This window comes from Saccopteryx leptura, chromosome 2 (assembly GCF_036850995.1).
Source record: "Saccopteryx leptura isolate mSacLep1 chromosome 2, mSacLep1_pri_phased_curated, whole genome shotgun sequence".
NCBI classification, from domain to species: domain Eukaryota; kingdom Metazoa; phylum Chordata; class Mammalia; order Chiroptera; family Emballonuridae; genus Saccopteryx; species Saccopteryx leptura.
Window position 1 is genome coordinate 57,930,580 of NC_089504.1, and position 22,843 is coordinate 57,953,422.

At 40.7% G+C, this 22,843-nt stretch overlaps 1 protein-coding gene across 3 annotated transcripts in view; it reads left to right on the forward strand.

The window, feature by feature from the left end:
• The window catches only part of PTAR1 (protein prenyltransferase alpha subunit repeat containing 1), a 105,369-nt gene that overhangs the window by 32,561 nt on the left and 49,965 nt on the right, over positions 1 to 22,843 (forward strand). Inside the window, exons 4-6 of one of the 3 annotated variants that reach the window (XM_066368011.1) lie at positions 1,571 to 1,675; positions 4,400 to 4,613; positions 19,690 to 19,994. In XM_066368011.1, the coding sequence (XP_066224108.1) occupies positions 1,571 to 1,675; positions 4,400 to 4,613; positions 19,690 to 19,994 (624 nt within the window). Of the gene's footprint in view, positions 1 to 1,570; positions 1,676 to 4,399; positions 4,614 to 5,491; positions 7,562 to 19,689; positions 19,995 to 22,843 lie in introns of those variants that run through there. The other 2 variants (XM_066368012.1, XM_066368013.1) reach the window with 2 other exon arrangements.

Genomic DNA, 22,843 nt, shown 5'->3' on the forward strand with positions numbered 1-22,843 from the left:
TGCGGCCGAGGCAGAAAGGGAGAAATTGGATGGCAGGTCTAATAGAGTCCTTCCTGTTAGAGGTTTGGCAGAAGCTTGAGCCAAAGCAGTGGTTCTAGCTGCTGAAAAAGCAGGGGAAGTGGGCAGCCCTAGCAGCTGCCAATAAAATGGCTAGTGTTAGGTGGCATGGTTGCAGGATTGCTTGTTGGAAAGCTGTGGGAGAGGAGGATCTCCAAGACCCACTGTTCCAGTTTGAATAGAGGGAAGGCTGAGGGACCCACCCAGTGGAGATGGGCAGGGGGCTGGAGGCCCCATTTGAAGTCAGCAGTACACTGGTTCCCTTCTAATGTGCAGCAGGTGTTGGCATTAAAAGATAGATGCTTTTTGGCAACAGCAGTAAGAGAACTGTCAAGGTGGCACAGGCCTTGGATGTGTTTGACCCTGCCAGGTCCTTTGAGCTTGCTGAGGGGTTTGAATGGGGCTTGTGGCAATGGACAGAGTGCTTATGGAAAGGCACTGAGGTCCATTAATAAAGATTTGTGTGGCTAGTTGCCTGTAATTGACCTTTACCTTGGTGATTTGCACAGACAGCTGGACTGTGTATTGTGTATTGATCATTGAGCGGTGTAGCGGACTCTTGGACTGCAACCAGAGGAGGGCAATAGCTCCCCTGTGGGATGGACATGCCCTTGATGAGGAGGCCACAGCACCTGAGAAGGCCCTCCTGCACTGGGAAGCTGTTCCCATCCAGTTGCAGAGACGCACCAAGGACACTTCAATGGACATGGCTCTGTACTGTAAAGGCTCTCCCACCAACTGTGTGACAGGGGGCTAGAGATGGGCCTCTAGTTAACTCTCTGCTGGGCAGAGTGCTCAGGGAGACATTGTGAAGGGAATTGTGTAACTTGTGCTGGTGCTATAGTCTCTTTAGGTAATGTACTTCACTCCTTGCACAGGGATCATTGCAGAAGATATACGTCATGTAGATTGTGAAGCAAGCAACCCTAAAGGGGTTGAATGTTGGGAAAATAGCTGTGTTAGGCTTGCTCACTTGTTTACTGGCTGCAAGCACTTTGCCTGATTAGTGCACAAGTGTGTGGCAGCATCACATGTGTATAATAAATGTAAAGCTATGGGTGCTTGTGCTCAGGGCAGATTCCTGATTACCTGCCTGCCACTGTGAGGGGCTGTTTTGCTGTTCATTTGCCTGAGTAGCAGTTTTTCCCTGTCTGTTTGCTCGTCTACCCTTGCGAGACTGTTAAACAGAAATGGCCCAATGCTTTCTGGCTCCACAGTTTCTCTACCATCTGCCCGAATCCAATGTGAACCTGCCTGGCCTCCGCCACCGGCATTACACTTGCCCTCTCCCAAATAAGTAACTAAAGTTCCACTGTTGATTCAAAGCTTTTGTATATATACAAAAAATATATTTTAAGATTATAAGAATACTTCTTTATTACTATGTGTCACATTTATGAAAGTTTTGGTTTTTTTTAATTCTTGGAAATTCACTTTTCAGTGAGGTTATATTAATATGTAATAGGTTTAGATAGAAAGATAAAGTAATGATTCCTTTTATTTTCTTTTACAGAAAAGAGTTGATCCTCTCTGGCACATTAAACCCAATTAAGGATTTACATCTGGGAAAACTGGCCTTAACTAAGTTTCCAAAGAGTCCAGAAACATGGATTCACAGGTGCGGTTAATTTACACCGTAGATTTCTTACTTAGGATTCAGAATGGCTGGAGAAAACACACAGTGTGAATGAAGCCAGGTCACATTGGTTCAGAGGATGAATTTTAAAGTCAAGTTACGTTTAAATCTTGATGCCATTACTTGTTACCTATGTGATCTTCAGAAATTATTTAACCTCTTCAAGCCTCAGCTTTCTCATTTGTAAAATGGGAATAATAATACCTATTTCAGAGTTAATTGCTGAGTTTAGATGAGATAATACCTGTAAACACTACGACAGTGCTTGGCACATGTTAAATACTTAATAAATTTTAGCCATCATTAACTATCTCACAGAGTTATGGAGATTGTATTTAGATATTCAAAAAAGAGCAACTTGGGTTTTATAATTCATTAATTCATTCAGTTGTGTTCTTGGTGAAAGTGGTGGTGATGGTTATGGTTTTTGAATATAACTGAATAAAATAAGCACAGCTGAAATGAAAGGTGTATGGGGTGAGCTAAAGTTGCTAAAATAATGCAAAGACTATTTTTAGGTTAAAGTCTTGAAGTAGATAGCCAAAGTACACAGACAGCCTCTTTTCAGAATTCTGGCTGTCTGGAAGCATCTTCCTCTTGGACTCTGTGTAACCACTCTATTGACCAAAATGACAGGGTGTGAACTCACTGGTTGGGGTTAGTGCAGAAATCCTCTGAAGTCTGTTCTCAGTTTATTAAGCTATTTAAAACTTTACTTAAATCCTGAGCATTTTAGGATCTTAAAGTAAATTCAAGGTATCTTAGCTGTAATCTTGCCTTTGGCTAGCATTGCAAATCAACTACCTCCAAACCATCTAATCAATTATATTTTCTTTTGTAGTAGAAATTGTGGTACCAGATAGCAGACTTCAGAGAGGTATATGATTGTGTGTCTAGAGGTCTGGAAGGGGGTGGTGGTAAGGGAAGGGAATTATTAAATATGTATCTGTCAATCTGTTAGCTTGTCTAATATTTTATAAAGCAAGGTTTAGTTGTTAAGTAAAAAACCTGTTTTTTAAAAATGACAAAATGAGCTTTCTTATTTAATTTCTTATATTTTTAGGTTGGAAAATTTTAATATAAAAGAATGCTTTCTTGTGAGAAAATATTTGTTAAAACTAAAGACATTAAGTAGTTAGAGAGGCCCTGGCCGGTTGGCTCAGTGGTAGAGTGTCGGCCTGGCGTGCAGAAATCCCCGGTTTGATTCCCAGCCAGGGCACACAGGAGAGGCGCCCATCTGCTTCTCCACCCCTCCCCCTCTCCTTCCGCTCTATCTCTCTCTTCCCCTCCTGCAGCTGAGGCTCCATTGGAGCAAAGATGGCCCGGGTGCTGAGGATGGCTCTATGGCCTTTGCCTCAGGCGCTAGAGTGGCTCTGGTCGCAACAGAGCAACGCCCCAGATGGGCAGAGCATCACCGCCTGGTGGGCATGCCGGGTGGATCCATTTTGGGTGCATCCAGGAGTCTGTCTGACTGCCTCCCTATTTTCAGCTTCAGAAAAATACAAAAAAAAAAAAAAATAGAGAAACCTTACTGAATTTCATTTAAATATATGCTAATCAAATCTTAAATAGATGAAGGGAAAAATCAATGGATAAAGACATTTTAAAACCTTGCTCTTACTAAATATGTTGTATTTGTTTCCTTCCAAATTCTATACTATAATAAGGAAATTTTGCTTAATAAAAAGCTGTGATTATGCATCTTCTTGTTTGCAAGCAAACAAATACATATAGGGTGAGGCATTTGTATATAATTAGAGACATGAACTATGATTCCTCTTCTAGGATTTACCAGATTAATTACATCCTCTTCCCCCACCAACCACCACTGCCAACACACACACACACTGACAAGCACATACTCACACACACACTCACTCACTCACTCACACACTCACTCACTCACTCACTCACACACTTGCTCACTCACTCACTCACACACTCCGGTTGCCTTTACATTTCTTGGCCAAATGGAGTTTTGGAGTTGTTGTTTGGAGTTGTCATTTTGGAACTAATGACTTTCTCTTTGTGATAAATGGTAACGTTTTTAAAAGATTTTTCTTTCCTTTTTGTTCTTCCCCCATCCCATCCGTGCTGTTAAAGTTAAGTGTCTTTAAAAACAGAAACAAGGCCTTGGCCGGTTGGCTCAGTGGTAGAGCGTCGGCCTGGCGTGTGGGGGACCTGGGTTCGATTCCTGGCCAGGGCACATAGGAGAAACGCCCATTTGCTTCTCCACCGCCCCCCTCCTTCCTCTCTGTCTCTCTCTTCCCCTCCCGCAGCCAAGGCTCCATTGGAGCAAAGATGGCCCGGGCGCTGAGGATGGCTCCTTGGCCTCTGCCCCAGGCGCTAGAGTGGCTCTGGTCGCGGCAGAGCGACGCCCCGGAGGGGCAGAGCATCGCCCCCTGGTGGGCAGAGCATCGCCCCTGGTGGGCGTGCCGGGTGGATCCCGGTTGGGCGCATGCGGGAATCTGTCTGAGTGTTTCTCCCCGTTTCCAGCTTCAGAAAAATACAAAAAATATAAATAAATAAATAAATAAATAAAAATAAAAACAGAAACAATAATCATCCCCCATGCCAAAAAAATTGGACTTATACACAGGTATTATTTTGTATTACCTGTGAATGGAAATTAAGAACAAAGAAAACTGTTTTTCTGTCTGGTTTATGTTCTTTTCTTATGCTCTTTCCCACATGCTACCTTCACAGACGATGGGTGCTACAACAGCTAATTCAGGAAACCTCCTTGCCTTCCTTTGTGACCAAAGGAAACTTGGGAACAATTCCTGCAGAAAGGACACACCGACTAATACAAGAAGAGATGGAGGTCTGTGGTGAGGCGGCAGGGAGATACCCAAGCAACTATAATGCTTGGTCCCATCGTATCTGGGTTTTACAGCACCTGGCCAAGCTAGATGTCAAGGTAGGGCTGTTACTCCTTCTCCCTTGTACACTCTGTTTCTGCCCTAAAAGTCTTCTGGTAGTAGTTCCTCCTTAAGCAGAGCTTTAAAGGAGGAAAGTAGAGAAACTAATGGCAGTGCAGCAGCCTAGAGAGGATCGTGACAGCTGGTACCCCCAGGGAATCCTTGGGATTAAAGACAAAAAAAAAAATGTGTTCCTCACTAGCGTATTTTGGGTTAGGGTTAGTGCGTGGAAGAACAAAGGCAGGATTATCAATAAGGAAGACTGAGCATAACTCATTTTGTCCTGAAAAAGGAAGGAATTATGAAGCATTATAGAATTGAAACTGTTCTTTCTTCGTCATCTTTGGCTAATGTGACTTACTGTGCTGAATTGTTTTCCATAAACTCTCTTGGGGAGGGCATAAGATTTCAACCAGGTGTTCCCAAACTTAACCATGTCTATAAAAGTCCTGAGGATCCCAGGGCTACTAAATTGGTATGAGGGTAGGATTTAGAGGTTGGTATTTCTTTTACAGGCTTGGAGGTTATATGGGTGCAGAGCCAGGTTGGAAACTATCATAGCCTAATCCTTTCAGTTTAGAAATGAAGAGATAAAAGTTACCAGAGAATTTTAATGGCTTAGACTTAGCCACACTTGGCATCACTTATTATTCATCACAGTGAGAACTTGGTATCCTTACATGCTATATAGCTTTTCTATTTTTTCTTCCCTTTTCATGTTATTAGTGCCATCAGCATCTAGGGGACTTTTCTAAAAGCTTCTCAGGCTTGAGACAATTTAAAGTTGTAAAATTAATGGAGAAACTATTCTCTAATTTTTGTTCACCACCCCTTGTTTATACATCTTCGTTCATACTCTCCTCTTTCTGTTTCCTAGCCAGAGATTCCTACAAGTGAAATAGGAGAGTTTTCACTTCGGGGAGATTTTAACTCAACAATTCTGGAAGAACAGCCCTTCCCCTTCAGTTCATATGGCTTTATGTTTCAGGAGGAGAGGACACCTGATGAAGTGGAAAGAGCTAAGACAGAATTAATGACCTGGGTTCAGATTCTGTCTCTACTAGTTACATGGGGAAAATAAGGGTTTAATGTTTCCATCTATGGAATGGGGGTTCTGCTTTCTGCCTCAGTGGATTATCATGAGAATTACTTAAGTTAATGTATGTAAAGTACTGGACACCTAACAGCAGTGGCTCAATGAAGCTCGATTCCTTTCTCTGTTCCCCATAGGTAGAAAGTTTAGGTGAAATTAGCTACTAGTTTGCTAGGTCAACTCACTGCAGTTTGTTCATGAAAAAGTGCTGAAACTCCATCACTCCCAGACACTGTCTTGTACACTGACTATGGTGTAAAGACAGCTTGCTTTCAACAAATTGAAACTCTAGTTGAGGGAGCAGATCCCAACAGTTACAAAGTGGTGTGATATTTGCAGGAACCAAGAGAAGCTCAAGGTATTGTAGGAGCACAGAAGGGACTCCTCATCTAGTCTGGGCTCATTGGGAGCAGCTGTTCCAGGGAGGAATGCTGCTACATTGTTAGGAGTCTGGAGGAAAGAATACAGGTTATCTGGGTGTTGAGGGAGCTGTTGAGTGCTTAGAGCCGGTCATCTCAGCTCCACAGGTTTATAGTGCGTGGAGGTTGAGGAGAGTTAAGGATAGAGAAGAAGGCCAAGTCCAGGTGAGCTGAGAACTCTTTGGAAGTTTTCCTGCCTTGATATGAACCTTAGGCCATGGCATTCCCACAAAATCAGGAACCTGGGGCCAACGTGAAATTCTTGGTTGCTTGAGACCATCTGGTGGTGAAGCTGAGAACTCATTAGGGGTGTGTTGACTCAGCTGTCTAGGTCCACTCCCAGGTTCACAATCCTAGGCTCACATGTCAGCCTCCCTGCCCGTGGGGAAACTCTGCTTTTCCTGTCATCACTGCCATTGTAGTGTCTCTCACTCTTAATTAAGAGTTCAGAATTTGCAATGTCCTCTTTCTGCTCCTGTAAGCCACTGAATCCTGGTGTGCTTTATCTGCTAGAGAAAATAATCACAAAGGTACTAGTAGCCCAGAGAAGCTTAATAATACATATAAAATGAGCTGGCATTTTTTTTACTTAGAAAATTGAAAATGATTTTTTAAAGTTTTGATTTTCAGCATTGAGGAGGGTATGAAAAGAAGCATTGCTATCACATTATCCTAGGCCAACATTGCAGCATTTATCAGACTTGACCAGAAAAAAAAAAGTGTGTTATCTCTAATCCAGCCATTCTTTCAGGAATTCATGGGAATTCATCCTAAAGAAGTAATGACAGGTGTAGTATGGTGTGCCAGTTAAAGATTCCACTTAGTGATCATACAGATCTCCTTTGAATCCTGATTCTGCCACAAATTTGCTATGTGGCCTTGAGGAAGTTTCATAGCCTTTCTAACCTTTAGTTTGCTAATCTGTATAATGGGAATGATGATCATTCCTACTGCATCAAGTGATGTAAATTAAATGGGAGACTCCACATAAAGTGGCTACCACAAGTGCTTGTGCTAAGCACTCAGCAAACACTGACTATATTAAATATGGACATTTGATAGATGAAAATTCTATTTGTAACTATGAATAACTAGAAACAGTGTAACCCATGAATAATGAGGGTTTGGTTACATTACAATCTATCACATATTGGAATATTTTGTTGCTAGCAAAAATTGTATTTTGAAACTTAATTTAAAGAGAAATTTTCATTATAGGTTAAGGATATAAAACTTAAGTATCCAATGGGCGTAATATAACTTCTTAATTATTATTAGCATTGAATGTGATGTTATTTTAAAATGTTTAGAACAGTGCCTGGCATATTTTAAGTGTCCAACATATATTTATATATATATACAAACAAAGCTGTTATGGATATATTTTTTTGTATTATATATTTTCTTGTTAGTTTTCTGTTCAAAAAATGGCTAGAGAATAAAGAATGTTTATCAGTGCTATAGAGTGGAATTATGAGAGGTTTTAATTTTCTATTTCATGTTTCTTATGATATTTGTGTGTTTAAGTGAACACATAGTTAAGTAAAATTTAAAATAGTCTCATTTTTCAGGTGGGATAGGAGGAAATACAGCTCAGCATAGATTATTACTACTACACAATTAAAAGATAATAGGTATGTTACTTGATAAAGCACATAGGTTCATTTCTCCAAAAACAATATACAGATGTCCAATAAAGACATAAAAAGAGGCAAATCAAAACCTCATTGTGATACTATTACACACCAACTAAGGATGGGTAAAATTAATAAGAAAGCCCTGGCCGGTGGCTCAGTGGATAGTGTCCAACTAACATATGGACATCCCAGGTTTGATTCCCTGTCAGGACACACAGGAGAAGCAACCATCTGCTTTCCCTCTCCCTCTTCCCCTTTTCTCCCTTTTTCTCTTCTGTCTTCTCCTTCTCTCCCTCTTCCCCTCCTGCACCAAGTGGCTTGAGAGGGTACTGAGGATAGTTCAATTGGAGCGCATAGTCCTCAGGCACTAAAAATGTCTCAGTATTTGAGCATCAGCCCCAGATGGGATTGCTGGGTGGATCATGGTCCAGGTGCATGTGAGAATTTGGTTCACTATCTGCTCTCCTCTCACCTAAAAAAAAATAAATAAAAAATTAAAAGAAAGACAATAATAAGTGCTGACAAGGATGTGAAGAAATTGAAATTCTTATACTTTGCTGGTAGGAATGTGAAGTGATGTAGCCACTGTGGAAAACAGTTTGTCATATCCTCAAAAAATTAAACATAGAATTACCATATATGACTCTGCAATTCTACTCCTAGGTGTACATCCAGAAGTGCCGTGAACCAGCGCAGCTAGTAATTCCCGGTCCTGAGTGGGAACAGCGCAGAATTAAGAAAATAGGCTTAAAGAAATAAAGGATGGGGTCAGGAGGGCTCTGCAATTGCTGATGGCAAAAAAAGAGCACGCTCCACACCCAGTTCTTGCTTTATTTATAGGGCAAAATGAGGCCATTAGCAAATCAGAGATCTCTGATCATGTTTCCAAGGCACCCCAAGAATTTTACCAAGTGCAGAAATCCCCCACCATATATAACATCTTAACTTCACACAAAATAAAGGATAGAAGAAACTTGCCTCCAGTCTTTTTGGGGGCCATGGGGGGTAGGATGAGTATAAACAATCCAGTACCACAGCTTAACAGCCTTTTGCAACCTAATCAGGCAAGTGAGGTGGGGGGGGGGGATGGGCAGATTGTCAGCTTACAGGCAGTTCCCTGCACTTCTGTCCCCCCAAAAATCTAAACTGCAAAAACCCTGTTGGCTTTTCGATCCCCAACATATCCCTCTTTTCTACTTTTTAACTTCAATTCATGTGCTGTGATTCATACTCATCTGATTTTTCATGTTGCAATTTGGAGGCAGACTGGAAAAATATAAAATAAACACAAATTTAAGTAGCCAATGCTAACAGATATCAAAACAAGTGTCTTAATACAATGAAGGGATTAAAACCTTTTAGATTATCAAGCAAATTCTTAGCTAATAGAGCAGGATCTAAAATAAAATTGTTGCAGTTTTGAATGTCTTTAACATGTTAATGTAATTTCATCAAGTCCATGTTGACACCATCACCGCTCCACATTATCTATAAATGCAACCCAACCCCACTGCAGTCTGAGAACTGTCCCAAGGAGCAGGAGTCAGGCACATACAGAAAAAGTCCACAAGGCACTGGAACTATTGTCACATTTCCACACTTTGCAGCTAGTGTCCAAGTCCCAATGACCATTGCTTCTAGCACATTAAGCTTTTGTCTCAAGCTTAACGTCAATACTAGATTTCTCACAATGATTCAGGTAGACGGAAAGGGCCATCTGTAGCATGTATGGAGATGGAGCTTCTGTTTTCTTTAACCTGGAGAGATAAACCAGGGGGCCTTTCCCTAGAGCTTTGCAGCTGTGGGGTTGTAAGGAGATCCTTGAGATTCACTATGCTGGGTGGTAGAGGTAAATTTGTAACAGAAGTGGGCAAAAAGGAGAGGGGGGGCTCTGAATTTGGAGTAGGTCCCAGCCTAAAATAGGCATGGGGCATTGAGGCAGGAGGAGAAAAGAGTGTGTAAAGGAGACACTATGTATTAAACAAGGCAGTGGATCCATGGCAAATGGAAAGAAAAATAAGACCATCAACATCCACAACAGAGATCTTGGAGGGATGAGCAGAACCCAAATATTCAGGCAATGCAGAGTAAGTGGCCCTTGTGTCTCTAAGAAATGAGATCAGCTTACCTGCTACTTGGATGATTACCCTAGACTCGTCCACGGTGACGTGAGATGGTGCCGACGGCCCTGGGTACCTTCAGTCTTCAGTGACAAGTCCCAGCAGGCTGGGCAAGTTTAGGTCACAGGTGGCTGAAGTAGGACTGGAAGAGACTGAAGCCTCCCTTGGAGGAGTGAGGGGGCAGCCTACCTTCCAGTGTCCCTTTTTCCCACAGCAAGGGCATGACCCTGGTGGGGGCCAAGAAGCCAGGCAGGCTTAAGCCCAATGACCTTCCTTTCCACTCTTGAAGCAGGGCCCTGATGGGGTCTTATGAGGCCCCTTAGGGGTGTTGGAGCCTTTAAGGGTGTATGCCAAGAGCTGGTATTTTGCTTGATCTCTTTTTGGGCTCTGTCTGCCTTTTCCTGTTCCTCTTGGTCATTACAGACCTTATAAGCCATGCTCTAGATCAGGGGTCTCAAACTCGCGGCCCGCCCACCAATTTTGTGCGGCCCGCAGACTAATCCACAAAGTTTGATTAGTCTGCGGGCCACACAAAATTGGTGGGCGGGCTGCATGTGGCCCGCGGGCCCCGAGTTTGAGACCCCTGCTCTAGATCTCGTTGAGGTATTTGAGGATCCTCCTTTGCCTATATAAACGTTTTCCATATATCTGGAGCTGATTGGGAAAAGACAGGACAGCATTATCAGCTGAATCAAATGAAGAAGGGTAGGAATTTGCAGGAGAAAGAGGTTTGGAGTATGCTAAGAGGATTTGATAGATGGAACATGTTCGGCAGAGAAAGGGATGAGAGCTTAGTAAAGTAAGCCTTACACAATTGCTCTTGTGAAGTAAGTCTCTCATCCTGGCTCATGGTGTCTCACCAAACATTCAGGAACCTACCAAGGAGCCTCAGGAGACCTAGGAAAAACACACACATATCCTCAGCTCCATAGGAGAACAGAGTCTGGCTCTTACCAGATTCTTGTGAGCAGGTCCCTCCATCACACTTCAGGGAAGGCTTTCCTTGTTGGATTCCAGAGTCTCTTGGCTGCTGAATGGCCCTGTACATCAGTATTCAAAAAAATTTTTAAAGTAAAAATATGATAAGATTTGTAGGAGTTTTAGGATATGACTCCCCCTTTTTTATTTTTTATAATTGACCTTTAAGCATTTGCTAGGCACACTTTATAATGCCTTGACCCTGAGGATTGTAAGGAAATACCTGTCCTCAGGTTAATTTCAAAAGTCTGACAAAATATAGTAAATGCTTTTCCAAGTAATACTCCAATATCTTTCAAAACATTTCTACCCCATTAATTAGCAGGCAATTTAAAAAGCACTTAAGGCTGAAAAAATCTAGTATGCCTTTCTTTATCTTCCCACTGTAAAAAAACAAAAACAAACACTTTTGTTATGGAAAATCCACCCTGCCCCAAGCCTTGAAGCTTGCAGCTTACGGCTTGCAACAGCTGCTTTTTGAGTGAGTAACCAATGTTGCTTAGCAATAACAGATGCATTAGCTCAACCAAATTAGCAAATCTTTAGGATTCACATTCCATCTATTTAAATTTAAATGAGCACGCCTTACAAATTCCAATTTTAAAAAATGTAGGGTTGAAATCATTTTATTTTTTCAATATTAGAACTGGCATTTCCGATTTTTGCATGCAAGAACTTAATTCAGACCTTAAAAACAGACACATTGTAGACAACATTAAACAAAGACTAAACACAAGAATCATATGAACCAGACAAACCAGAGAGAAACCCGGGTTTTCAGAGCACAGCCAGATTAGAAAGACGCCTGCCTGATTTTAGGGCATTTTCTGACAGAGAGACTGAACGACGGATCAGACTAATCAAAACTTCTCAAGAAAAATCTCAAGCGGCCACATGAAAATTCTGTATAGTCAGATCCAACAGGCATCCTCTGCCTTAATTTCCAGGCAGAGAATAAGAAAGAAACAAAATGATAGTTCAGAGAATTGTAGCTAAAATATTAAAGAAAATTAGACAATAACAGAAAAAGCTGTAACTTTCCTAATGCCTGAGTCTCCTCTTCATTCTCAAATTCTAATAGCTGCTGCAACTGGCAGTTCAGATTGATTAGGCTAATTTCTCTATCTCAGTTTTAGCTGCAAACTTAGTAGATGGGGGCGGGGAAGGCTCCGTTGTTGTTTCCCTGAATCACCTGCCCTTCGGCAGTATACTTAGATTTACAATCATTCGCCCAGTGTTTCCCTCTGCTACTGCGTGGGCAGAGGTCGGAGCTTTAGAGAGGGAGAGACCGAGACTAATATCTGGGGGGAGCAGGGCAATTTCTAGCAAAATGTCCCAAACCCTTGCATTGGAAACAAGAACCACAGGCAGAAGTACTTTCCTGACCTTCCTTCTTTCATTTGTTCTGCCTTTTATCAAAATATTGTCCTGGAAGCCTCCCCTGAAACACTAGAGCAATAGCCAGACCTTGCATATATGAAGGCCCAATATCAGCACATATTCTGATGTAATCCTTTATATCTCGAGCCTGATCAAGAGCTTGTTGGAGCGGGAATTTCCAAAGTTCTAAGACAAAGCAAAGACCCTGGGAGCAACCTGATAAGCAAAAGAAAGAGCAGAGGGCTGCAGAGGTGCAAAGGTTAAAACGGCCATAGCCATGACATTCTCATCTCCCGAGTCATCCTCAGACTCCAAGGTCTTCTCATATTTACATCCCTCTGTTTCTACCTCACTCTGATCAAACATCTTTCCCTCAAATAAAAACATCTGTACAAAAAGAAAAAGGTCCCTCACTTTTGACCCTAACTGTCCCATAATTTATTACTCCCAATTATACTCTAACCCCCAAAACTCTACTCAAAAATTTTACTTACCATGCTCACCTGGGGAGTTCTGTCACCTGCCTTCAGTTTAGTTTTCTCTTTCTCAGGTCCCTGTCCAGGTGCCACTTGTTGCGAACCAGCACAGCTAGTAATTCCAGGTCCTGAGTGGGAACAGCGTGCAATCAAGAAAATAGGCTTAAAGAAATAAAGGATGGGGTTGGGCGGGTTCTGCAATTGCTGTTGGCAAAAAGAGAGTGTGCTCCACGCCTGTTTCTTGCTTTATTTATAGGGCAAAATGAGGCCATTAGCAAATCAGAGATTTCTGATCACATTTCCAAGGCAACTCAAGAATTTTACCAAGTGCAGAAAAACCTCACCTTACAGAACATCTTAAGTTCACACAAAACAAAGGATAGAAAAAACTTGCCTCCAGTCTTTTGGGGGGACATGGTGGGTAGGATGAGTATAAACAATCCAGTACCACAGCTTAACAGCCTTTTGCAACCTAATCAGGCAAGTGAGGTGGGGGGATGGGCAGACTGTCAGTTTACAGGCAGTTCCTCACACCTCTGTCCCCCAAAAATCTAAACTGCAAAAACCCTGTTGGCTTTTCAGTCCCCACACAGAAGAATCCTAAACATGTTCATACCAAAATGTATACAAGAAATATTTATAACATCATTATTCATAATAGTCAAAAGTAACAACCCAAATGCCCAATCTCTGAGTAATGGGTAAACAAAATATGGTATAGACATAAATGGAATATTATTCAGCCATAAAAAGGAATGAAGTCCTGATTATTGCTATAATATGGATGAACGTTGAAACAGTATGTTGACTGAAAGTAGCCAGGTTCAAAAGACTACATATTATAGGATTTCATATATAGACATTTGGGATAGGTAAAAACAGACTACTGAGTACTAGAGGCTGAGTGGAGGTGGTGGTGGGCATAATAAGGGGACTCCTAATAGGAATAGGGTTGTTTTAGAGGTGATGAAGATGTTCTGAAATTTGCTATGATGGCTACACAACTCTGTGAATATATTAACACCAACGGTTTATCTTTAAATTTCAAATGTTGGTTCTTAAGTTCATTAGAAAGAATAAAGCTTTTCCTGACCAGGTGGTGGCACAGTGGATAGAGCATTGGACTGGGATGCTGAGGACCCAGGTTCGAAACCCTGAGGTTGCCGGTTTGAGTGGGTTCATCCAGCTTGAGTGTGGGATCATAGACATGACCCCATGGTCGCTGGCTTGAGCTCAAAAGTCACTGTCTTAAAGTCCAAGGTCACTAGCTTGTGCAAAGGATCACTGGCTCTGCTGGAGCCCCCCAGTCAAGGCATATATGAGAAAGCAATCAATGAACAACTAAGGTGCCAAAACTATGAGTATCTGTCCCTGTCTGTCTCTCTTGCCAAAAAATAATAATAATAATAATAATAATAATAATAATAATAAAGCTTCAAGAATGGCAAAGAAATTAAGAAATTGTTGAAGAAAAATATGGAATACTGTTTACCACTATATGTTTAAATGTTTATGCACTAATTAAAACTGTGGTACTGGCTCAAAAATAGACACAGTAGAAGCCCAGAAACGAATGCCAGTATATAATATGTAGAAGTTTCATTGATGATAAATATGGCATTTTACATAATTGGAGAAAGCATTCTTTATTAAATTTTTAACTATGATAAGACTACTTGACTCTTTAGAAAAAAATTGTTAGATTTTAATCTCATATACCAAAATCAACTCTAAATGGAATAAAAACATCTAAAGGAAAAAAAGAATTCAAAAAATCAATTGCAGGGCCCTGGCCGGGTAGTTCAGTTGGTTAGTGTGTCATCCCAAAACACCAAGGTTGGGGTTCGATCCCCGGTCAGGGCACTTACAGGAAGCAACCTTACAGGAATGCAAAACTAAGTGGAACAACAAATGAATGCTTCTCTCTCTCTCAAATCAATCAATTAAAAAAATCAATTGTAGTACAGTACTATATAAAGAAAAATATTTACAATATGGAAAGTTAATACTTTTAATATATAAAGATCTCGGCCCTGGCCGGTTGGCTCAGTGGTAGAGCATTGGCCTGGCATGCGGGGGACCCGGGTTCGATTCCCGGCCAGGGCACATAGGAGAAGCGCCCATTTGCTTCTCCACCCCCCCCCTTCCTTCCTCTCTGTCTCTCTCTTCCCCTCCCGCAGCCAAGGCTCCATTGGAGCAAAGATGGCCCGGGCGCTGGGGATGGCTCCTTGGCCTCTGCCCCAGGCGCTAGAGTGGCTCTGGTCGCGGCAGAGCGATGAGCATTGCCCCCTGGTGGGCAGAGCGTCGCCCCTGGTGGGCGTGCCGGGTGGATCCGGTGAGGCACATGCGGGAGTCTGTCTGACTGTCTCTCCCCGTTTCCAGCTTCAGAAAATAAATAAATAAATAAAAATATATATATATAAAGATCTCTTATGAACCCATAAGAAAAATGACAGTCACAAATAGTAAATTAGGAAATTTTTTTTCTTTTTCCTATTTTTCCAAAATGAGAAGGGATGCAGGGCGGCAGACAGATTCCTGCATGTGCCTGACCGGGATCCACCTGGCATGCCCACCAGGGGGTGATGCTCTGCCCATCTGGGGGATTGTTTCGCTGCAACCAGAGCCATTCTAGTGCCTGAGGTGGAGGCTATGGAGCCATCCTCAGCACCCAGGCCAACTTTGCTCCAATGGAGCCTTGGCTGCAGGAGGAGAAGAGAGAGAGAAAGGAGAGAGGGAAGGGTGGAGAAGCAGATTGGCACTTCTCCTGTGTGCCCTGGCCAGGAATCGAACCCGGGACTTCAACACGCCGGTCCAATGCTCTACCACTGAGCCAAGTGGCCAGGGTCTAAATTAGGAAATTTATAAAAACAATAAAATTAGGCAAAGCAGGCAATTCATAAAAGAAACAAAGGAAAAATAAATGAATAGGAAAAAAAATTTAAACTTACTGATAATTAGGAAAATACAAATTATAATGAAATGTAATTTTCCACTTACTAGTGAAGATTAACGTATTGGTGATGAATTTACAAAACGGATATTAAGATATACTTTCAATAGGAATGTAAATTATGCAGCCTTTCTGGAGGCACTTTGACAGCATATATCAAGAACTTTATAGCCTGACCAGGCAGTGGCGCAGTGGATAGAGCGTCAGACTGGGATGCGGAGGACCCAGGTTCGAGACCCCGAAGTTTCCAGCTTGAGCGCGGGCTTATTTGGTTTGAGCAAGGCTCATCAGCTTGAGCCCAAGGTTGATGGCTCGAGCAATGGGTCACTTCGTCTGCTGTAGCTCCCCCTCCCCCGTCAAGGCACACGAGAAATCAATCAGTGAACAACTAAGGAGCTGCAACGAAGAATTGATGTTTCTCATCTCTCTCCATTCCTATCTGTCATTATCTGTTCCTCTCTCTGACTCTTTCTGTCTCTGCCACAAAAAAGAACTTTATAATAATTTTTTTTACTACTTCATTAAGTGTACTTCTAGAAATTTGTTCTAAACAAATAAGACTTGCTCATAGATTTATATATGTGTATATGTTCACAAGAGTGTTACTTACACAAGGATAGAAAGAAATGAATGGTTAAATTGTGATAATCATTATGATGAAGTATACAAAAGTTAAAATTATGTTCAGAATAATTTTTAATGACACAATATATTTATAATTTAAGTGGATAAGATCAGTATAAAAGTATCCCACATTTTTGTTAAATATAAACTGTGTACATGCATGCACAGAGAAAAACTGAAAGGTTGGTTATATGCCAGAGTGTTAAAAGTGGTTATTACTGGCAATAGGATACTAAGTTATATTTTTTGCTTTTTCTATAGTCTATATGTTTTAAAATGTTGCCATAATGATCATTTGTATCATTTTTATAATCAGAAGAAAAACCAAATGTTTTTAAAAATTTATGACTGATGGAATATGTGTATATATATATATATATATATATATGAACAAGCATTTTCATTAGTCTTTCATTTTAAATCTGTTATCCTCTGTTTCAAAGCTGGTAGTTTATTCAGTCTTTTTTTTTTTTTAATCTAGAATGTTGGAAAGAGTAATGATGTTTAAGGTATATTTTATAAAAGTCATTCATTCTATCAGTACTTTACATGTAAACTTACCTTTATGCAATGTCTTTAAGATATTTAAAAAGATTTATCTTTTTTTTTTTATCATTCCCTACTATATACATTTTTACTCTAGTTAAAAAATACCCTGAGACCCTGCCCGGTTGTCTCAGCTGTAGAGCGTCGGCCTGGTGTGTCGAAGTCCCGAGTTTGATTCCTGGTCAGGGCACACAGGAGAAAATGCCCATCTGCTTCTCCACCCCTTCCCCTCTCCTTCCTCTCTGTCTCTCTCTTCCCCTCTCGCAGCTAAGGCTCCATGGGAGCAAAGTTGTCCTGGGCGCTGAGGACGGCTCCATGGCCTCTGCCTCAGGCGCTAAATGGCTCCAGCCACAACGGAACAACAGCCCAGATGGGCAGAGCATTGCCCCCTAGTGGGCATGCCGGGTGGATCCCGGTCAGGTGCATGCTAGAGTCTGCCTTCCTGCTTCTAACTTCGGAAAAATACAAGGAAAAAAAATACCCCAAAATTCCTGTTGAAGTTTCTTCTCTTGTTTAGTTTGCATCTTATATTTTAGGGAAATGAATATAGTGTATTTTTCCTCTTTAAAAGTCTGAGTAATTTTTTAAAGGAATTACTTAAATTGATTAGTTGGAAACCTCTTATACATCAGCTCTTTCTCTTGATTCAAATTTAAAATTTTATATGTAGAAATATGTAGTAAGAAATAATTTATCAATAAATGTTATTATGTTACATAAATTCTTTTTTAAAATAACATTTTTATACAGCCTTTACTATGTACATTTTAAGTGGTTGTAATGGTAAGGGAATAATCGGAGTATATTCTATTTTTGTAGCTGTGGTAAGATGAATTCTTCATACTGTATCTTCTTCATTCCCCAGGTCTCCGTCCATCACCATTTATCCCCGCTCTCCCCTCTTTCACCTCTCTCCTCCCCCCACCATCACCACACTGGTGTCTGTCTATGAGTTTGTTTGGTTTTGCTCAATCCCTCTAACACCCCTCACCCATTCTTTTTAAACAAGTGGGTATTCTTTTTAAAGAAGCTGAATCAAAATTTAATATCTGCTGTATTATTGCCTACATGTCCTGCAGTTTTATTCTTCATAATTGTAGTAACCTTAAGATTAGTTTTTTTGGGTTTTTTTCCAACTAGTTTATCTTGTGCTATTTTGCTTATCTTTTTTTTTTTTTCAAGTTTCATAAAATTTTTACTTGAAAAAAAATGTTTTACAAAATACCGTTCTTCCAATCAAAAAAACTTTCCCACAGGCTACAGATAGCTTTCTTCGGTCAAGATTAGAGAATGACAGTCACAGGAGGGAGGGTATTTAATAGCCACCTTGCTGCAAAATCTACAAGTAGATTTCTTTTAAAGTGCCTTTAAAATGCTAAAGCAAGTAATACAATACAAGGAATTGTTGAATCTATCTCAAATTTTAAAAGTTTCTTTAAAACGGTCCATGTGGTTTGCACATCATACCTTTTAAAACAAATAAACAGTCTGGTTTTTTATTTCTCCGTGACTCATCAAAGGTAGCTTCTAGAATACACTATGTGGCTATGAGTAAAGCCTTTGGAATGTAAAGGAGGTGTTTCAAGCATTTTACTGATATATCTTGACTATCTTAGCAGGGAGTAAGATTATCCCTCTGTACTAGTCACTTCATTCATTAAATTGTTTATTCATTCAGTCAATCCTAAAATATATAGTAACATGTCCACTCTAATGCCAGTGGGTATAAGGTAATGGAAACATATCATAATTAGGAGCAAATCAGTATCTTAAAGAACTTCTAATGTCTTGTGGGGATGAAAAGATGCACAGAACATTCGATAATATATACAGTGGAACACACAGAACTATGGAGGTTCAGAAGAGGGACAGATTTCTTCTAGGGAAGAAAAGGGACTGAGAAGTGGAGAGAACATGTTGGTACAGGATGAGGCATTTGCCTTGGGACCCTTAAAGAACAGGTAAAGGAGCCTTTTAGCATTGTGTTTCTCTACTGTTTGCTGTTGACAAGTATGTCTTCTTTCCTTAACTGGTCTGAAAATTCTCTGAAAAATCCTTGATATTCCTTTTATCATCAGCACCGATTTGTGTTTGTTACCTATCCAAGACACTGCTAAATAATTTAATTTTTCATAAAAGTTGCTTTGTTTATCATTCTATTTGAAATTGTTTAATTTGCAGAATTGATAATACAAAGAGATAAACAATTTACTACTGAATTTTGTCTCACCTACCTTAAAGAAACCCATTTATCATTGATGTTAAATGAGTTAAGATGAATAGTAAAAGTCATTTGCTTTGAAAATTCATGTTACTTATGTATCATGGTTTTGTACTAAACCCTTAGAAATAAGTAGTGAACAAAACAGATGTGGTCTCTGCCCTCATGGCACTTATAGTGAAGAACAAATAATTAACTGAGTCAATTTTAAGTTAGGTATAGTATAGGTCCATTAAATATAAAGGCAAGTTTACATTAAAGTAACCTCTGAATTTATATTTATATTTTCCTTTCAATGTAAGCATTTCTTGTAAATGAACACTGTAATGTTTCATTATTTTAGAAGTTGGCTTTTCTATTGGTGTGTGCCAATCAGCATGACAAATACTTAAATTCTGTGATATATATATGTTAAAAAAATATTTCTTTATAAGGGAATGGGGAAACTGTAATTTACTGAACTTCTACTAAGCAACAGCACTCACTGTGTTAGACACCATACAAAATATTGGCAGGAATGGTGGTGTCAAAACAACAACAACAAATCAAGGTGAAATCCAAGGCATTAATGGAGAAAGAAAAACCTTTGGCAATTTCTTGTCTCACCTCCCTTTTTTCTTCCTACAAGATTCTTCTTGATGAACTATCTTCTACTAAACACTGGGCATCCATGCATGTTTCAGACCACAGTGGATTTCACTACCGCCAGTTTTTGCTAAAGTCTTTGATTAGCCAAACTGTGAAAGATAGTTCTGTATTGGAGCAAAACCCTTTGAGAAGTGAGTCAGCCCTACTTCTTCCAAAAGATGAAGAAGCAGCAGCTTTAACAGAGGAACCAAGGATAAATATTCCCCATCTTCTGGAAGCCGAAGTTGAATTCAGCACTGATCTTATTGATTCCTACCCAGGACATGAAACCCTTTGGTGTCATAGGTAAGAGAAAGGAAAATTTATTTCCTGAATGAAACTGAGTGTGTCCTTGTGAGAGCTACAGAAGGTCTTGCATCTAAACTCCTGCCTACTTGGGTAAACATGGTAATCACTCATGGAGCTTTGCTTGAGTGATTTGGAGTTTGTGTTACCATGGCCTCCTCCTCATGATCATCATCAATAAGAGTTTGCTCACATAAATGTTTACTTATAGCTTAGGGTGGTAGTATTCAACCTTGTCTGCACAACAGAGTAAGTAATGTTACTTCCAAACTGAAAATAAAAGTTTCTGGACTCCTTCTGTGGAGATACTGCTATTTAGCATATCTGGGATGGAACACTGCCGTCTATTTTTTAAAAAACAGGCCCTGGCCAGTTAGCTCAGTGGTAGAGCATCGGCCTGGCGTGCGGGAGTCCCAGGTTTGATTCCTGGCCAGGGCACACAGGAGAAGCGCCCATCTGCTTCTCCACCCCTCCCCCTCTCCTATCTCTCTGTCTCTCTCTTCCCCTCCCACAGTCGAGGCTCCATTGGAGCAAAGATGGCCCAGACGCTGAGGATGGCTCTGTGACCTCTGCCTCAGGCGCTAGAATGGCTCTGATTGCGGCAGAGCGATGGGCGTGCCCGGTGGATCCCGGTTGGGTGCATGCGGGAGTCTGTCTGACTGCCTCCCCGTTTCCAACTTCAGAAAAATACACAAAACAAACAAACACACACACACAAAAACCTAACAGATAAATTGGATGCACAGACCATTCATTAGACCCTAAGAATAATTATGCTTTTTCATTCTTCAGGCCATTATTAAGTGTAATCTCTTCACTTTTTATTTTTTAAGTAGTATACTTTGGGAGTGTAGCAGGATTTTAGGGAGGAGTTCTCTCTGAGAGAGAGTAACTTGAGTTGTGAGCGAAGTAACTTTCATGTTGGGATGAACTCCAGGTATGGGAGCCCCTGGTTTATTTTGGATCATCTTCTAGCTGGAAGCATCTTCATCTTTATAAGTGTAGATTCTACTTCAGGTCATAGAATTTTGTTTGTAGACAAGAGACTGGCCTGTGCTAGGTAAGAGGTAGGCATTTGAACATTTGTGTATTTTTATTTTATTTATTATTATTATTTTTTGTATTTTTCTGAAGTTGGAAATGGGGAGACAGTCAGACAGACTCCCGCATGCGCCTGACTGGGATCCACCTGGCATGCCCACCGGGGGTGATGCTCTGCCCATCTGGGCGCTGCTCTGTTGCATCCAGAGCCATTCTAGCACCTGAGACAGAGGCCATAGAGCCATCTTCAGTGCCCGGGCCAACTTTGCTCCAATGGAGCCTTGGCTGCAGAAGGGAAAGAGAGAGACAGAGTGGAAGGAGAGGGGGAGGGGTGGAGAAGCAGATGGGCGCTTCTCCTGTGTGCCCTGGCCAGGAATCAAACCCGGGACTCCTGCACGCTAGGCTGACGCTCTGCCACTGAGCCAACCGGCCAGGACCCATTTGTGTATTTTTAAAGTTAACTGAATTTTGCTCCCTTTTCCCAGTCTAAATATAGTTAGAAGATGGAAGGCAATTTTTTCCTCTTTTGTACCTTATTAATAAAGTTTTTTTTTCCTCTTAGAAACAAGACACACTTATTCCACATTTTCAAGAGAAGATAGATTTTGACTTGTTATGTCATTTTGGTGTTACAGATCTCTGATACTGTTTTATAGTTAGACACATTAATAGCAAGGCTCAGCAAATTTTAAAAATATATTTGTGTTTGAGAGAGAGCTAGATTAATGCAGCAGAAACTTTCTTTGTTCATTTAAGGATTAATTGGAGTTTGGGTTGGGGATTAGGGAGAAGAGGTAATTGGAATGGCCTATATATTATACATATCAGTTTTCTCCTACAGGTTCATCGCCCTTAGGCAGTTCATCTCTTCTTTAAGTTATATTCTCTATATGAGTATATGTTCCTTATTACTCCAGGATATGCTGGGAAAAGTGGATAGTATTGTCTTTTCAAGGGATTAGAGTTGCTAATGTGAATGATGTGATAAAACATCCTGGAACCTAATTTGGTTTACCTTTTTGTGTTCAGTAGCCATGCACCTCACTGAGTCAAATTTTTGGAGATTAGGTACATGAATCTTCATTTTTAACAAATAATTCCTTGTGATTCTAAGGGCTGAAGACCTGCTCTCCTTAGAACAGGGGTCTCAAACTCAACTCAGCATGTGGGCCGCAGAGCAAGATCACAGCCGTTCAGCGGCCGCACTAGGTCTACAAAAGGCAACTGTTACGCAACACTTTTCTCACTGCAGTTGAAAACAAAAAAAAAATCAGTACAACAAGCACAATCGTACATGCAGTTTACTCAGTGTCACAAAACGACCAGAAACTGTAGTTCGCATCACAACTGCTGTTAACTAAGCTAATATCTAGCTAGGATGCTAGAGAAATGAAAAATACAAGTAGGCCCCTAGGCTTACTTAATTTTATCCAAAATATTTTGAACTTTGTGGATTAGTCTGCGGGCCGCACAAAATTGTTCGGCGGGCCGCGAGTTTGAGACCCCTGCCTTAGAAGAAGAACAGGAACTGTGTCTTATAATGCACATCCCTAGTGCATGTGGATTATTAATGAGACTGTAGTGATGGATTTAGGGGAAAGTTCACATGGTTTTTAGACAATAAGACCAACTGCAACAGACTGTTCATATTAAATAAAGTATTGGATAAAGGCCATGGGCTAACCTAGAGGAGTTTTTTAATCCCTTTGTTTTGGAATCTCTTGTCTTTTGCGATATCAACAAGGTTGATTTTTGGTTTTGTATTTTAATTTGTAGCAGAGATTGAGCTAAGACCTGTTTTTGGTTTC